Source organism: Arvicanthis niloticus, chromosome 1 (genome assembly GCF_011762505.2).
Source record: "Arvicanthis niloticus isolate mArvNil1 chromosome 1, mArvNil1.pat.X, whole genome shotgun sequence".
NCBI lineage: Eukaryota > Metazoa > Chordata > Mammalia > Rodentia > Muridae > Arvicanthis > Arvicanthis niloticus.
Genome location: NC_047658.1, coordinates 77281117 through 77298701, shown reverse-complemented (window position 1 = coordinate 77298701; position 17585 = coordinate 77281117). Strand labels below are relative to the sequence as shown.

Here is a 17585-nt window from a genome sequence, read left to right as displayed (position 1 = left end):
TCCTGTTTCTCCAAAGTGGAGCATTTGAGCAGGCTTGAAAGGATGCATAGGAGTTTATCTGAAAAGGACAGAAGTAAGAACGAGTATTTCGAGAAGGAACAACATTTTCCCAAACAGAGCCACGCAAAAGTTTGGCTATTCCTGAGACAGCAGCGATACTCGGCATGCCAAAGACATGCAGCGTCTGGCAGATGAAGCTGGAGATGAGGCTGGAGGGAGGTAAGCCAGGTTGAAAACAAATTCCAAACAAAGATTTTGTCTTTAAGGCCAAGAAAAGCAGCTGATATGCCTCGAGGCCTTATTCGAACCATCCGGTCCCTCCTTTTCCACTCTGCTGTGTTACTGTTTCTAATGTGTGAGTACTTGGTACTAGGAGTCTGGAGTCTTGTGAAAGTAACTTTCAACACTCAGAACAGATTTCTGTTCTGAAGGTGGATACATCTAGTAGATGGGGGAGACAGTCACCTGATGGAGCTGTCACCTGTGGAGAGTGCTGACCAACAAGAAAATACCCAGGGGATTTGGATGTAATTCTGCCATTTAAATATTATTGTTTTCTGTGATTTTGTGGATTTTCCAGATGGTGATAATGAGCTTTTTTATGTAAAATAGGCCACTCCAAAAACTTGGTAGTTAAACCAATTTCTTTGGTGTGTTGTTCTCCGGTTGGTGAGACTGGAATTCTCTGGGTAGTCTGGGCTGAATTTGGCTGGTCTTGGCTGTACTCCTGTGCCTTTATTAGACTGGAGTACTTGATCTGGCTGATGTAGGGTGGCCTTACAACGAGTGCTTGAGATAGTCCTGTCCTCTTCCTTGAGGCCCGATGCCTTTCAGCAATCTGAATGTCAGGCTCAACTTTTCATAGAGCAGCTAGTGAGTTCTAGGAGCAAGAGCAGACTTGTACAGGGCCCTGAAGTCTAGTCACAGATTCAGTGGGTGGGAATGGGGAGTCCTCTCTCTCCTTGGTGTGTGTGTGCATATGTGCAGTGTTCATGTATGTGTGGGTGGTATGCACATGTGAAGATCACAGGTTAACATGAAGTATCTACCTCAGTTCCCCTCTATCTTATGAATTGAGACAGGATTCCTCACTGAACCTGAAGCTAACCCAATTTGGTTAGGCTAGCTGGTAAGAGAGCTCCAGGAACTTGCTTGTCTCTGCCCCTGCTTCTCCCCATCCCCAAGAATCCATTTTGATGGTAGGACCACAGGAGAGGCCAGGCATAGTGGTAAATGCCTTTGATCCCAGTACTCATGAGGCAGGTGGACTTCTGTGAGCTTGAGGCCTACCTTGGCTGTATAGTGAGTTCCAGGCCAGCCAGGGCTACATAATGAAAGTGTGTCTTTAAAAAACAAAAGGGTTCACAAGGAATTCTTTCCGGGAGAGGAAGAGTTTGTGACAGTTTCTCAGTGTGTCCTGTTCTTTATCTGTTTTTCCTCACACCATGGAGAGGACATGAGAGAGATTCTGAATTCAAAGCCAACATTTAAGGAGAACTATGTTTTCTCAAATATTAATTTAATTCTCATAGCAACCCTAGTGTGTGTGTGTGTGTGTGTGTGTGTGTGTGTGTGTGTACATGTGCACACATATAGAGGTCAGAGGAATATCTGAATCCTGAATCTTTTCTCTCCTTCCACATGTGGGTTTAGAAGTTAGCATGATGGTTGTCAGGCTTGGCAGAAAGCACCTTTCCCCACTGAACTATCTCACCAGCCTGTCTTTTTGCCACAGGGTCTTGCTCTGTAGCCCTCACTGCCCTTGAACGTGTGTTGTCTTGCCTCAGATTCCCTATGTGCTGGAGAGTATAGATGTGCACCACCCTTCCTATCTATCAAAGGAACTCTCATTTTTCTTTGTCTTTTACATATAATGAAATAGGAGTAGGTGAGTCAGTTGATGAAGCCTCTTGCCCAAGGTCACTGCGTGGCAAACCTGGTATCTGGACTTGCATTTTTTGGGGGTGCATTGTAGAGCACTTGCCTCGGTAGCCTTCATTATTGTGTTGATGGGATGGGGCAGAGGAGACTGTAAGAGTATTACTACAAGTCTTGTTACCACCAGTTCCTTTTTGCATCAGCCTCATCTATGAACACAGATACCTTGCCCTCTTCAATAGACCCATTCCCAGAGCTTTGGCTGTTTTTAGAATGGGTCTGAAGAGTCACAGTAGTCTCCAGGGTGGCAATCTCCTGTTGCGTATGTAATTTAGATACCCACTAAGCTAAGGAATGTGTTGGAAACTGCTGTATTCCTCCGGGAAAGTGAGTGAGTCAGGCTGTTCACAGGTGGTTCATGTACCTAACCTGGTCTAGGACTGTCGGTGGAGACAGCCCAGCAACTGGCTTCTAAGCCCCAGGAGCAGACTTATTGGTTAAACCAAGAGATAAGTGCTCCCTAAGTGAGCAGGCATAGTAGGTGGACATGGGTCTTCCTCTTGCTAGGGAACTCCTGGAAGCTCTAACTTTGAGATCTCTGACGTAATCTGGGTAACATGGTAATCTTAATGACTGCTGCTGTCCTCTGGCCTACACTAACTCTCCTAAGCCCAGGAACTGGGACCTTGGGCTGTAGAATGAGGAACTGGAGCAGCAGGAGGCACCTGATTGTCAAAAGCAAAGAGGCCTGAGCTTGCAGTAGCCTGGCTCCTACAGAGGAGAGGAAGATAGATTAGGCAAAAACAGGGATGGAAGGAGACTAGTCCAGTGGTCTGGAGGGCAGGCCTCTGATGGGATGGTCATGTTCATGGTAACTGCAGGCTGTGTTACTGAGCAGGGACCACTTTGGCACAGGAGATGTTGCCCATATCTGGGTGCTGGGTATTAGAAAACCTCCCTCTAGGCCTTATTATAATCTGCTCTGTTGCCTTGACTCCATTGTCTGTCTTTCCCCACTAGAGCTCATCTCCTGTCCTGGATGTCAGCGTGTCTATCTTACCAGAGATGTAACTGAACATATTTTTCTTCAGCGTGTTTCTTCTGTGAAACCCACAATGGCCAGGGTAAGTCAGGACAAGGGAATTTGCAGGTGATGGTTTGCAGAAATTGATGAGACTCCTGTCTATAGGTCTAGCCTCTATCACTGACTCGTGACTCCACCACCAGCTTTTCTTATTCATCTGTCCATCCACCTACCCATCCATCCACTCAAGAGGAAAAAAAATGTTCAAATTGTGAGAAGCAGAGTAATTTTCTCCTAGGTGAAATTACATGCTTTGACTGGAAGGTGAAGGTATCTTAAGGCACATAAATATATTTCAGTGTTTTCTTTTTTTCATGGCTCTTAGTGAAAGCATCAGTACTGGACCTTTCTTTTTCTTTATCTTCCCCTTAAGTTGAAAATTCACACACCAGCTTAGATGTAATGGGCTCTAAACCTTGTCTGTAATAGCTCAATGTGTCCCCCGTGTTTCTGAGTGTCACGTTACTTACAGACTGGCATGCCTTCTCTCTCTCCTGGCATATCCTTATCACTACGTTTCATTCATTTGCTAATTTACTTGTTCCTGCATCTAATTCCTATGGCTGTCTTATGCTCTGGGGCTTATGGTGCTAAGAAGATAGACTCGGCATACTGCTTCTAAGACGTTCATAGGAAGATTTGTCACACTTTCTGGTTTAGGGGCCTGTATGAGTTGGGCATGGACTAGGTAGATTATTGGTCTATATCTCCTCATTTTGTAATAGTTCCCACCAGACCTAGCATTACGTCTGCTGATGAGACGACCAAACATTTGGGCGAGGTGAGGAGGAGGTGTTAGGTCAGACAGACTCCAGGTATGAGGCACAACTCTGAAGCCAGCCCTGTGTGCTCTGTCTGCTCAGTGTGTCCATCTCCCTGGGTACTCAGACATCTTAGGCCTTCTCCCTTTTGAAGAAGTTGAATGCTTTGCTTTCGTTTGACTTTTTCCTCTGTTGTAACTTCCCCTTATCTACCTCTTTGCCACTCAGCACCCAACATAGCTGTTTCCTATCGGTGAGAAAGTCTCCAGCCACTCTTAGGCCTAGTTCTTGGAAACTTCCTTTTGCAGATGTCCTTAGCACTTGTCATGTGTTTTTGTCCCAGCATTACCCATGTAGTGGGTGTCACCCTGCCCATTCTGTGCATGCTTTGATGGGAGAGCCTTGGCTTACTGGGTTTCTTTAGCTTTAGTAGAGGGTAGCCACTGTCCATTCAGTCACAGTGTGCTTTTCTGCCCAGACTGAGCCAGGCAGCCCTCCTGTAGACTTCACTCCTCAGTCCTGGTGAAACAGTCCATCAGGGCCCTGCGCCCTAGAGTATTTGCTGCTTGCAGCTGCAAGCCTCAGCATTGAGACGGTCACTGGTTTTGGACTCTCTGCTTCCAGAACTGCTCGGAGTGCAAGGAGAAGCGGGCGGCACACATCCTCTGCACGTACTGCAACCGCTGGCTGTGCAGCTCCTGCACAGAGGAGCACCGGCATGTCCCAGCCCCGGGGGGCCCACTCTTTGCACGGGCACAGAAGGGATCCTCAGGTACCAGCTCCCTACCCTGCTTCTGTGCAGAACCCTCAAGTGCCTAGAGAGTAGGTTTCTGACTTCCTTTCCCAGCCAAGGGAGACAGTGGGGATAATTTCTGAGTCTTTTGTAGAGGAAGAATGCCTCCCTCAGAGTCAGAGGGGTGACTCACTCCAGCCTTTCACTGTAGGGCCGGGGGTGGGGGTAAGTGTGGGTGAGCTGCTGCTGGGTGCATGGTCTTCAATCACGGAGGCTAGTCGAGCTCCCACCCTCTACTTCTATTTAGAGCACTATGTCTCTCACACAGAGACTCAACAGTCCAGTCCACCCTTGCCCTTTTGTCCATCCTGCACTGTCTGTTTTAAGCAGCAATCTTTTAGGAAGTCTTCTTTGTCTTGAGGGAGAGGTTTCATGCTTGTCAGGCCCACAGGAAGCAGAATTGGTCATAAGAACTAGCCCGAAGCCCAGCAAAGCTGAGTAATTGGTTTTAGCTCCATCAGCACAGAATCCTGGTTAGTGAAGAGGCTTAGGTTGGTTTGGGAGGGTTTCCCATTGTGCAGAGAGCAGGTGCAAGTGCTCTCTTCACCTCTGGCAGGTGGTGGGACACCAGGGCCTGAGAGTGGGAGGTTTCTGGGCAGCTGAGCAAATCTATCCAGGCCAAGCTGGAGACCCCTCCTGTTCGAATCTCCTCCCCCAAGCTCTGTGCCTGTGCCATGTCCCTCCAGGGCTGAGCTGCTCATCAAAACTTAACAGGAAGGTCTTCGTGAACAGAAGCCCACATCTTCTGTCTTCTCTCACAGGGGTGAATAGTGGCTCTGGGGACTTCGCCTTGTATTGCCCTCTGCACACACACGAGGTGCTCAAGCTCTTCTGCGAGACTTGCGACGTGCTCACCTGCCACAGCTGCCTAATGGTGGAACACAAAGAGCACAGGTGGGATGCTGGGCTGTCTGAGTGGGCTTGGGAGGCTCCGCATTGCTTTTTGTGAGAGCTCTGGCCTGTGAGATAGCAAAACCCTCTCCCTGAAGCAGGGAAGGTATGGTGGCATTTGTCCGTAATCCCAACACTTGGAAGGCTGAGGCAGGATGGGGGTGAGTTCACGGGACAGTCCAGGCTACATAGGGAGTCAGAGGATAACTTGATTATATAGTGAAACTCTGTCTCAAGAAACAAAACAAAGCAAAACAAAACAAAACACAATCTGCTCAAACCAACCTGGAGCACCTGGGCTGAAGTGTCTCTCTTCTCTTGGGAGACTTATCTAAAGTCCAACAAGTCTAACAGATGAAGAGAGTTTGGTGCCTTGACTCAGTGTGTGATCCTGGCCTCTGAGGCTGAGAGTGCAGCATGGGATTCCCGTGTGCTGGATGCCTAGGGGAGGAGCCCGTCCCTCCTCAGCTCTTGCTTTGTCTCTTCTCTTAGATGCAGACACGTTGAAGAAGTTCTACAAAACCAGAGGATGCTTCTGGAAAGTGTGACTACTCAGGTGGCACATAAGAAATCCGGCCTACAGACATCTGCGAAGCAAATTGAGGACAGGTAGCCTAGGCTAGATCTTGCTAGTCCTGAAAATGATTTGCTCTTTCATCTCTGGGAGATAAGCACATGTATCCCTTTACTTAGCGGTCCCCATGCCAGTGAGGTGTCTGAGAGAGATCAGTGAGTGACTGGGGCCAGCCTAGCTCAGGATGATCAGAGTGAGTACGGGCCAAAGTTCTGTGTTTTATGAATCAGCTTGAAATGGGTACCTGAGAACCCATTTGTAGACCCTGGAGAAGGAAATGCTACGTGTTGTGGGATAGTAACAAGTTAGTTATGATCTGTCCGTTCTTGTTTCCCATGTAATACATAAGTGCGTACTCTCACTGTATGCTATCACTGGTAATAGGAAGAGTAGGAATGGGGAACCACTGGGTTGGGAAACATATATTATTTGGTTGGGTTAGTCTTTCAGTCAAGGCTTCTCTTCATTTTACCAAAGAGGAGACAGAGGCTCAGAGAGTTAGGTGACTTACCTGAGCTAACATAGCTAATCAGTTTTGAAGCTAGGACTGCCTATAATCTTTATATTTTAAATATTTTTAATGAGATAATAAATGAAGCCCTTAAAGATGTACAATCTATTGGTTTTAGCACTTCACAGAACTGTGAAATTGAACATTTTCATCACCCCTAAAAGAAACACCAAATATGTTATTGACCACTGCCCTCAGCTCCCCACTATCCTCAGTTCTCAGAGGCCACTGGTCTCTGTACCCCACTCTTGGGCTCTCTTTCTCTCCCACTTCTTGGATCATCTTACTTTTGGACAATCTGTCATATGAAATCACACACATGTCCCACAACACTGTGCTACCTGGTGAGCTACTGGGTGGGCCTGACTGTGGACTTTAGTTTTACCCAGAGGAAGCCCAGTTAGATCAAGGGGGCTGGGAGGGACACCAAATAGGGATGAGGAAAGGTCTCCTTTTCTTTGGTGCCTGCTTGGCCATGATCTCAAGGTATCCCAATGTTTGGTGTCTCTCAGCAAGCAGGAATGGGATCCATGTGTTCTGTCCCATCGTGTTTACAGGATTTTTGAAGTGAAGCATCAGCACAGGAAGGTGGAAAACCAGATCAAAATGGCCAAGATGGTCCTCATGAATGAGCTGAACAAGCAAGCCAATGGCCTCATAGAGGAGCTCGAGGTATGTGTATGCACCTGGGTAGGTCAGAAGCCAGGGCTAGCATGCAGAAATGCGGTCTTTGTAGACACTGTGATGCACACTGTATTTTCAACTTTCTGGTCTAATTTTGGGAGAGTGTCTTGCTAAGGTTGGAAAACCAGTTCAGCTTCTTACCGATGCAAAGTTTCTCAGGTAGCTGCCATCTTAACTATGCCAGTTTGAAGTCTTAAAACAAGAGATTAATTCTCCTTTTTTAGAAGGCTGTATGCAAGAGATGTAGACATTCATTCATTCATTCATTCATTCATATTTTTCTATTCATCACCGTTCCACATTTGTTTGTAAAAGTCTCTCACCATCTCTTTTCTCTTTCTCTATCAGCAAACAGCTCCAGGCTGTTTTCAGAAGTTCTCTTGTCTGATGCCATCAGTGTTCATACTGATACACAGTGGCCACTAGGCTTCCCAAACAGGTCCATGAACAACACAGGCACTCTGTCTTTTCTCTGTGCACCAGGGCATTACTAATGAGAGAAAGCGGAAGCTGGAGCAGCAGCTACAGAGCATCATGGTTCTCAACCGTCAGTTTGAGCACGTGCAGAATTTCATCAATTGGGCCGTCTGCAGCAAAACCAGTGTCCCTTTCCTTTTCAGCAAAGAGCTGGTAAGGGGAACCCTGTCCCTCCAACTTGTCTGAAAGCAGAACAGAATAGTGCTTGCATCACAAGGGGAGGGGCCATCCTTGGAAATGTATGCTTTTGGGAGGAAAGAGGAGTATGGTAGCAGGTCCAGCAATCTGTCATACATAGTCATCATTTGGGGTTAGTAAGACAATGTCATTTTCTACTAAGTTCCATAGCACAAGGGACCCAGCTGCAGAAATGGTCTCGCTTTCTTTCAGATAACCCAGCAAGGAAGGGTTATTCTGTGGTTCTCATGGATTCAGATGTTGTCCTTAGGCTGTATGGAGAGATCTCACAGAAGTTTGTTAGGTCTAAGTTGAGGAACAGGAGAAAAGCAGGCGTTGGAGAAGATTTTGTCTTGGGCTTGGGAGGATAGTGATGCCCTGGAGAAGAAGGAGGTGTTTATGTTTTTTTTTTTTTTTTTTTGACAGGGTCTTGCTAGGTAGCTGGAGCAGTCCTTAAACTCCTGTCTCTTTTCCCTGAGTGCTGCACTCCAGGCTACAGGAGGATGAAATTTGAGAGGGGGTTGGGTTGCATTGAGTCTAAAGTGCTTGGACAGTATCTGAAAAGGGATGTGGAAAGAGCTGGTCTGATGGATATGTCTGAAAGTCAAAAGGAGGTCGGGACTGGAGATTAGGATGTTGTGGCAGTTACTGAGACAGTCACCATGGCAGCATCATGGAGGAGAGGAGGAGAGAAAATCTGAAACTAGAGAGTGTCATTATTCCTACAGACAGGAGAAACCTGAGGAATATAGCTAGAGTGTAGAGGGCAGGCAAGGAAGCACAGTGCTCAGATGCCAGAAGAGTTCTGACTGAAGTCGGCCATACTACAGAAGTGAGACAGGATGGACAGGGATGAGCTGCCCAAACGCTGCAGTCCCAAGGTCCCTGGTGATTTTTTTTTTTTAATGTGCATTAGTGTTTTGCCTGTATGTATATCTGTGTGAGGGTGTCAGATCTTGGAGTTACAGACAGTTGTGAGCTGCCATTGTGGGTGCTGGGAATTAAACCCCGGTCTTTGGAAAGGTCATTCGATGCTCCTAACCAATGAGCCATCTCTCCAACCCTACCTGGCGATCTTATAGGGAAGTTCCAGCAAAGTAGACTCAGGAGTCAGACGAGGAGCTTGCACATGGGAGGTGAGGGCCGAGAAGGAAGGGGAAGGAGACAACCTGGGAAGGATGCAAAGCTGGGGGAAACTCTTTTCTTTTTGTAAACTTGGTGAACTTTTGCACTTCTATATGGGAGAGAGGTTGACAGTAAAGTAGAGAGGTGGGTGGAGTGCATTCTGGGAAAAGACAAGGCAGTGCACATAGTTCAGTGTACAAAGAGGAGGAATCTGTGTTTTGAGTTTGGATTTTGTCTTTTCTGAGACAGGGTCCAGGCAGGCTTCAAACTCACTTTGTAGCTCAGGATGACTTGGACTTTTGATTCTCCTGAATCGGATTATGGGCATGTACCACCATGCTGGGTTTATGTGGTGCTGGGTATTGGACCTAGGGTTTCCTGTATGCTAGGCAAACTACTAACTGAGCTATACCCTTAGTTCCTGGAGCACTCGCTTTTTGTGATCTCTTTATTTCCTCCATGAGCTATAAGGTGGTAGATAATAAGAAGGTTAGAGATTGGGTGAAATGGCGTGAATGACCTAGCATGGAAGAGGAAGCTGATGAAGGAAGTGCCCAAGAAGGAGTCTGAGGGAACCCTCCAGGGGAGCCCCTGAAACTAATGTTCACTTACATGGCCTTAGATCACAGGCTTCAGGATGCCTGGATTGACCTGAGGTTAGCATTGGTAGTGGGGAGAGACTTAGGGCACTATCGATATGGGACCTGAAGATAATGGGAAACTGGGAAGATGGTGGCCTGTAGGAGTGGCACTCGAAGAGTTCAGCAAGATTGAAGAGCATGTCTCAAGGGAATAGAGTGCCTTAGAATCAGGAAGTAGCTTGTAGGAGTTTATTGCCTCATAGGGAGAACGAGTCCAGGTGATGAATGGGGTCTGTGTAGTATAGTAACTGAGCTGAAACAGATGGAAGTTGATTGGTTGATTGACATTAGAGAAATCAAGAATGATACAAGTAACTTTATATGGACTCAACAGGTAGAATATATCTGTATATACATATATATATGTATGTATATATATATATAAACATACACACACATACACACACATACACACACATACACACACACACACACATATATGCATGCAATAGCAATGATGAAAAAAGAAGCTATGGTGAGTGGTGGTGGTACATGGCTTTAACACAGCACACTTAGGAGGCAGAGGCAGGTTGATCTCTGTGAGTTCAAGGCCAGCCTGGTCTATAGAGTGAGTTCCAGGACAGCCAAGGCTATACAGAGAAACCCTGTCTCAAAAAAAAAAAAAACAAAAAAAAAAACAAAAAAAAAAAAAAAAACAAAAAAAACAAAAAAGAAGCTGTAAATTCTAAGGAGAGCAGGGAGGGGTATATGCAAGGATTTGGAGGGAGGAAAGGGAGAAATTTTGTAATTAGAATATAATCTCAGAAACAGACAAAAGAAATCAAGAATAGGAACCGGTGATTGGAGCTAATTGTAGAGGATTTGCCTAGAATGTACAAAGCTCTAGGTTTGATCCTAGCACTCCACAAACCAGATGTGGTGGCACATGCATGAGATGAGAAGTTCAAGATGGTCCTTGGATACGTAAAAGACTTGAAGAAGTCCTGGAACATGTGAGACTCTGTCTCAAAAAGAAGAGAAACTTTTAAAAGAAAAATTAAAGTCTTAAGAGGTCAAGATTAGGCCTTATTTAGAAGCAGATGGCGGCAGGGTGTCACTGGACACTTGCCAATGCCCTGAGTAATGGGAGAGTACTGAAGGCCAGTAGGTGAGAGCCATGGCAGAGGAGGACGGCAGCCGGGTGGGATGAAAGAATGTTTACACACTGGCAGAAGCAGAGCAATGGCCAGCTCGGAGAGTAGGTGACGGTGGGATGAATGGAACTACCTGGCAGTTATTAATCACTTGAGATACGAGTATAGGGGTTCCAGAGCTTTGGGAAGAGAGCACTGTCTGGGAAGACTGGAAGGCCTTGGGAACAAGGAACTGAGACTATGGACGATGACTAGAAGCCAGAGGGACATGACCTGGGGCCCTTTAACTTGTCCAAAGCGGGAGAAAGTAGGACTTGTCATGCAGCCACAGACGTCTAAATCAGTGACCTTGGCTCTGTTGCCAGATTGTGTTTCAGATGCAGCGGTTGCTGGAGACGAGTTGTAACACAGATCCTGGCTCTCCTTGGAGTATCAGATTCACCTGGGAGCCCAACTTCTGGACCAAGCAGCTGGCTTCCCTTGGTGAGCTGTGGTCTTTGGCCTGTCGTAGGCAATCTGCTGTGGTTTCTAGGTGGGTCAGCACATGCCTAAGAGAAAGTGCTCTCAGACTGCCATTGATCACGGAGTCACTCAAGCCTTTTCTTCAGTAGAAGTGTGTATGTGTGTGTGTGGGGGGGTGGGGGAGTGGGGGAGCAGGAGGTAAATCATGGCAGCATGGGACTCTGAGACACCACCTGAAACCTTAGCTTCTTGTTCTGTATAAGTGTTGCTCCTTTTATATTGGTAGTTTTATTGTGGGGGGTGGAGTGGGGTGGGTGTGTGTGTGACAAGACAGTGATGCTCCTTTTCCTGAATGCTGTATGACATGTTCAGGTTAACATGTCTCTGTGCTGACACGGGGCATATGTGTGTGGTACAAGCTACACACTCCTCCTTTGGGGTTGAAGTGCAAACAGAAGATTAATGGCCTTGTGCATTTTTCTTCTCTGTGGCAATTTCTGCCAATCAGTCTCCAGGCAGAGTGTAGAGAATATGAAGACATGCCTGTGTTGACAGCCTAATGGCTTCTTAAACTAACCACCAACCGCCACTTTGATTTGAGGCTCTTAATCTTATTACTATTTTTGGCAAATCAATGCTACTTGATTTGTTCTTGTTTGTTTGTCTGGACAGGTCTCACATAGCTTAGGCTGACTGGGGGTGGCATTGAACTTCTAGCCCTCTTGGCTCCACCTCCTCTCTCAAGTGCCAGGGTTACAGGTGTGCACCACCATACCCAGTTTATGGCTCTGGGGATCGAACCCAGGTCTTTGCATATGCTGGGCCAGCACTCCACCAAGTGAACTGTATTCCCAGCCCGATTTAATTTTTTGTTGCCCTCTTCCATTTGATTTAATTCGGCAGTTGCCCTAGGCGAGGCTGAGCACTAAAGGACCAAAGGTAAATCAGACAGATCCTCTGTCTTTTTCTCAGCAAGCATCATCAAAACAATGGGATGAAGGGGTGGTAGACAGAGAGAACACTAGATTTGATGTTCTCACACAAGCTCAGAAACCCCAAGGGCAGTGCTGGTGTCTGCCACCAACCTGGCATGGGATCTCGTATTACACTGCCCAATATTTCCCCAGATGTGTGCCTAGAGGCTCTCTGTATACCCTTTGCTGTTTTCCAAAATACTTCCAACCCCACATGGATTCTTTTAGTGAGTCTCCATTGGGCTCTTAGACTAAAGAGGAAGTGGATTTCCCAGTGGAGTAGAAAGGATGATCATCTAGTAAAAGCTGACCCAATTCCTCAAATACCTGTGCTCCCCTAAAGCAGGCTCCTGCAAGTGTCCCTGTCACTTGTTGACGTGGATTCTCGGAGACCAGGGGGAATAGAAGATAGCAAAGGGAAGCAGTTGGCTCTTACCTTTGGAAATCTCTATTCTCAACCTCCAGGCTGCATAACCACTGAAGGTGGACAGCTGACCCGGGCAGATGCTGCGGCTGCCTCTTATGGGAGTTTACAGGGGCAGTCATCCTTTTATCAGAGCCACCAGGCTCCCATGGCTCAGCAGGAGGCACTCAGCCACCCCTCACACAAGTTCCAGTCTCCAGCACTGTGCTCCTCCTCTGTCTGCTGCTCCCACTGCTCCCCAGTCTCGCCTTCCCTCAAAGGCCAGATCCCCCCACCCAGCATCCACCCAGCTCACAGTTTCTGCCAGCCTTCTGAAATGGTACCCCACCAGCTGGGGCCGCTGCAGTGTTCCACCCTGCTGCCCAGGGAGAAAGAGCTGGCCTGTAGTCCTCATCCACCAAAACTGCTGCAGCCCTGGTTGGAACCACAACCTCCCGCAGAACAGGAGAGTCCATCCCAGCGGCCAGGACAGCAGCTGGTTTCCCAGCCTGTGTGCATCGTCCCTCCGCAAGATGTGCAGCCAGGAGCTCATGCCCAGCCCACCATACAGACACCTTCCATCCAAGTTCAGCTGGGCCACCATCAGAAGCTAAAGCTCAGCCACTTTCAGCAGCAGCCACAGCAGCAGCCACCACCCCCACCACCCCCACCTCCTCCACCCCCCCAGCATGCACCTCCACCCTTGCCTCCATCCCAGCACCTGGCTTCCAGTCAGCACGAGAGCCCTCCTGGGCCTGCCTGTTCCCAGAATGTGGACATTATGCACCACAAGTTTGAGCTGGAGGAGATGCAGAAGGACTTGGAACTTCTCCTGCAGGCCCAGCAGCCTAGCCTGCAGTTGAGTCAGACCAAGTCTCCTCAGCATCTTCAACAAACCATTGTGGGGCAGATCAACTACATCGTGAGGCAGCCAGCACCTGTGCAGTCCCAGAGCCAGGAGGATACCCTGCAGGTGAGCTGTCATCCCGGGACTTCCCATGGCATACAGCATCCAGGTTCCTTCATCAAAGAGTGGTCTTTAGTTTAGCTGTCACATCTGAAGGCTACCCTGACTCTCTGCTCAGCAAAGCTTTGGCAGACATAGTGCATGTTCTTTATAGAGGTCCGGGCTCAGTATTCTTTACAGTGGCCTGGCTTAACCCTATTCCCTGGGATGACATTGGGGATTTCGTCCATAGATAGTACCTTTGAAAACAAAAAGATACTTGTGGGAGAGAAAGAGAGAGAAAAAAAGAGAAGGGGAGAAAGGAGAAAGGTGAGGAGGAGAAAGGGGGAGGAGAGGGAGTGGCGGGGAGAGAAAGGTGAGAGAGAGGAGAGAGAGAGCAGAATGAGCCAGTTTATGTAAAGCTAGGGTTTAATATCACTCATCACCTTCCTCTATTGCTTTTTGCCTATTATTACTATTACGATTACTACTACAATTATTATTATTATTATTATTATTATTATTATTATTATTATTATTATTATAGCAGTCTTACAGAACCTGGAGCTTGCCAACTGGCTGGCCCCAAGCCCAAGGGATCCATCTGTCTCCACATCCCCAGCACTGGGAGTATCAGCACCCACTGACCTTTCTTGACTTCTTTTTATGTGGGTTCCAAAGACTTGAACTCAGATTCCCATGTATACATGGAGAGTACCAATGTCACTCAAGCCCAACAGATGGTGCTGTCAGAGTGGTGCTGGACCCCTGCCAGAGCCAGGATAAAGGGCAGCGATCTCTCCTGTGTCTGTGCAGCTTTTAAAACTCCCTTGCTGGGAACTTAGGCATGGCTAGCGGGGAAGCGAGAGCTCAAGGGTGGCATTAGACCTCAGTGGGTGGCACTTTCACAACATTCCAAGGACAGTTTAGACTTTATTTCATATCTGCAAAGCTAGATATGTCTTTTGTACACATGCAGAATATCACATCAACAGCTGTGTGCTTGTAGGTGGTGCCACCTGTAGTTTGTAGATGCAGAGTGGGGTTGGCGAGGGCCAGCAGTTTGCCTAGAGATCATACAGTGTTGAGAAGAGGCACTAAGCCTGGGGTCTGGGTCTGCTGATTTGTCTTCAATGCCACAGAAGAGGCTCTAATGTCTCCTTAGGGAATGTTGGTGTATTGAACGCTGATCCTGTTTTGTCACTGAAGATGATCGAGCATGGTTTTTAGCTTTGGGATGTTTACCATTCCACATCTTAATTCTTAGTTACTGATTTTTTCCTAGATATCCTGACGCAGCCTGTTTCCCCATCCCTTGCCACATTTCCCAGTGCTATCTCCTTTAACTCTATGCTTACACATCTTCAGAGAGGTTCCAGAGACTTTCGTTTTATTATAAGACACAAAGCTTCACATTCATGCTTCATGGATGTCTCAGTTGTCAACCTGGGGCCTGGTTCCTCTGAAGAGATGTAAAATAATCCCTGTGATGGCCGAGAAGAATGTCAGAGTCAGAGGGCCACAGGCTCACTATAAGTACAAACTGTGTGACAGACTTGACGGCTTCTCAGTGGTAGACTGTGGGGTGCTTGCTATCATGCACAAGACTCTGGGCTTGAATCCTAGCACTGTAATGATTGACAATAATGAAATAAACCCAGATCCAAACCAAACTAACCAACCAGCTAACCAACACCAGCCAACCAAACAAAAAGCACATGTAATTTTAAAGCATATATCACAGAACTAGCTCAAAATTCTTGGTTGGGTTCTAGTCTAAGACTATGGTATTAGGATACAGTTTTGGTAAGAGTTTAGATAAGATGTGTGTGTGTGTGTGTGTGTGTGTGTGTGTGTGTGTATGTCTGGGGGTGTGTACATGAAGGTGCACATGTGTTTCTGCATATGTTCATATAGGCCAGAGGTTGACTCTCTGCTTTTGTTTTTTTAGTTTTTAAAAAAAGATTTATTTACATTGCCACTGTCTTCAGGCACACCAGAAGAGGGCATCAGATCCCATTACAGGTTGTGAGCCATCATATGGTTGCTGGGAATTGAACTTAGTACCTCTGGAAGAGCAGTCAGTGCTCTTAACTGCTGAGCCATCTCTCCAGCCTTCTGCTTTAGTTTTTGGCTTTTGAGATAATCTCTCTCTCTCTCTCTCTCTCTCTCTCTCTCTCTCTCTCTCTCTCTCTCTCTCTCTCTCTCTCACACACACACACACACACACATACACACACACACAAACACACATACACACACACACACACACACACACACACACACACACATATACACTCTCCCACACCTCCAGAGAAAGGGTTTCTTTGTGTAGCCCTGGCTGTCCTGGAACTTACTTGGTAGACCAGGCTGGCCTGAAACTCAGAGATCTGCCTGCCTCTGCAGGAAGTAAAGGCATGCACCACCACAGATTGGCTAAGCTGACTGACCTATGAGCCTTTCTCTGCCCATATCTCAGCTCTGGGGTTCATCCCCAAGTTTTATGTGGGTTCTGGGATCCAAACTCATGTCTTCTGCTTGTATTTCATGTACTTTACTGACTGTGCCTTTTCTCCAACCCAGACTGGTTTTCTTTTTGAGGAAATTTAAGCCATTTATGGTGTGTAAACAGCTACAAGAGGCATAGCCCATAAGGCAGGCTGGTATTCTCTTTGGGGAAACCCACCCAAGGTTATTATTTCTTTCCTAGGTTACAGAGGAGCCACCAGCGTCTGAGGGCCCAAAGCCAGCTCTACCTGTTGAGAAGAATACTGCTGCTCCCTTGCCCCAGACATCTGGGGAAGAAACTCCTCACAATGTCCCTCCAGTGGACAGCACCTCCCAGCACTCTTCTCCAAACGTGTTGAGAAAGGTACTAACACAGCCTAACTCGGGACTTGCTGTCAGCTCCGACACCAGGCACCTAGATAAGGGAGATGGGATGCAGGGAGGTGTGTCCCTGTTCCATCCCTGGATGCTACCCAGCCCTGACTTGTGCCTTTCCCCCTAAGTCAGCAAGGAAGGTCTTTTCCCATCTCCACTTGCACTTCCACATGGGCTTGCTGTGCTCCATTTAGAGTGGAAGGGGAAGGAGTCAATTTATTCTATGCTCAGAATGATGTGTGGTCCTTTACGATCTGACTTTGCCTTTCTGATGGCTGCCTGAGGTGGGCATCGTCACCAAGTAGCTAAGGGAACTGAAGCCTTATACCCCGTGATTGCCAGAAGAGCTAAGCGTTACTTAAGAACCCAAGGTGCAGCCGTTATCCTTTCTGAAATGTAAACGAGGGAAGATATTTTATGTGGCTTCCCACTACCCAAAGTTATTGGCCTTAGAATTAGAACTAGTGAAATTGGTTAGGTGCGTGGTCGGCAGAGATGTCCTTGCAGAGGTAGTTGAGAACCTTCAGACATGGAGACCACTTGAAGATGAGCTATGAGAGGCTTCTTGTCTAGTCACCCTCTCATTTGCAAGCATTCACTGGCCTTGGCAGTAACCCAGCCCTCGACAACTCCTGAGCTGTCCCTCTCTGTCTTCTTTTCCTCTCCACTCTGTCCTCCTCCTAGCTGAACTGTTGTTAGCACTGTGCCATGTTCTCCACCCTAACCTGTGTCCCAGAGCCCTGTTTCTTTTTTTGCCTTCCTGGGGCCAGTGCCCTCATTCTTCTTGGTTCTCCCCCAAGTCCTGGCTCTAAAGCCCTGTTGGCTAGTCTGTACAACTCCAGGCTTGCCCATCTGCCCCTTAGCATCCTCTGGTTTGCAGCCTACTTCTGCTAGTTACTCTATGTACACCCCTGGTTTTCTCAGTGCTGTGCTTTAGATTGGTCGGCTGCACTGTGCTCAAGAAGAGAGTTTAGAAAAGGAAGTACTGGAAGCTTCTGATGACTCTCAAAGACTGGGAAGACCTCTGATACTAGTGGCCTTTGTCTATGCTGTCCTCTTTTACCTACTTTGTTGAAAATGGTTCTACATTTTAGTTAGAAGAGATGACAGAGGTTCTGGTTAGTCAACAAAATGATGGACTGGGTATTAGAACTATCTTATACCTCACTGGTACAATTAGGAATAAGTATGCTCTAACTGTATTTTGAGAGAAAAGTTTTACTTTAA

The 17585-nt window shown here is 47.2% G+C and overlaps 1 protein-coding gene across 6 annotated transcripts in view; it reads left to right on the top strand.

Annotated features, from left to right (window-relative positions):
- Positions 1–17585, top strand: part of Trim66 (tripartite motif containing 66) — a 57218-nt gene that overhangs the window by 15961 nt on the left and 23672 nt on the right. For 5 of the 6 annotated variants that reach the window (XM_076940614.1, XM_076940602.1, XM_076940619.1 and 2 more), the window contains exons 2-10: positions 2899–3002; positions 4348–4495; positions 5278–5410; positions 5900–6016; positions 7050–7164; positions 7660–7806; positions 11056–11173; positions 12592–13502; positions 16186–16347. In XM_076940614.1, coding sequence (XP_076796729.1) covers positions 2994–3002; positions 4348–4495; positions 5278–5410; positions 5900–6016; positions 7050–7164; positions 7660–7806; positions 11056–11173; positions 12592–13502; positions 16186–16347 — 1860 coding nt within the window. In that variant the 5' untranslated portion in view covers positions 2899–2993. Of the gene's footprint in view, positions 1–269; positions 356–2898; positions 3003–4347; positions 4496–5277; positions 5411–5899; positions 6017–7049; positions 7165–7659; positions 7807–11055; positions 11174–12591; positions 13503–16185; positions 16348–17585 lie in introns of those variants that run through there. The other variant, XM_076940609.1, reaches the window with a different exon arrangement.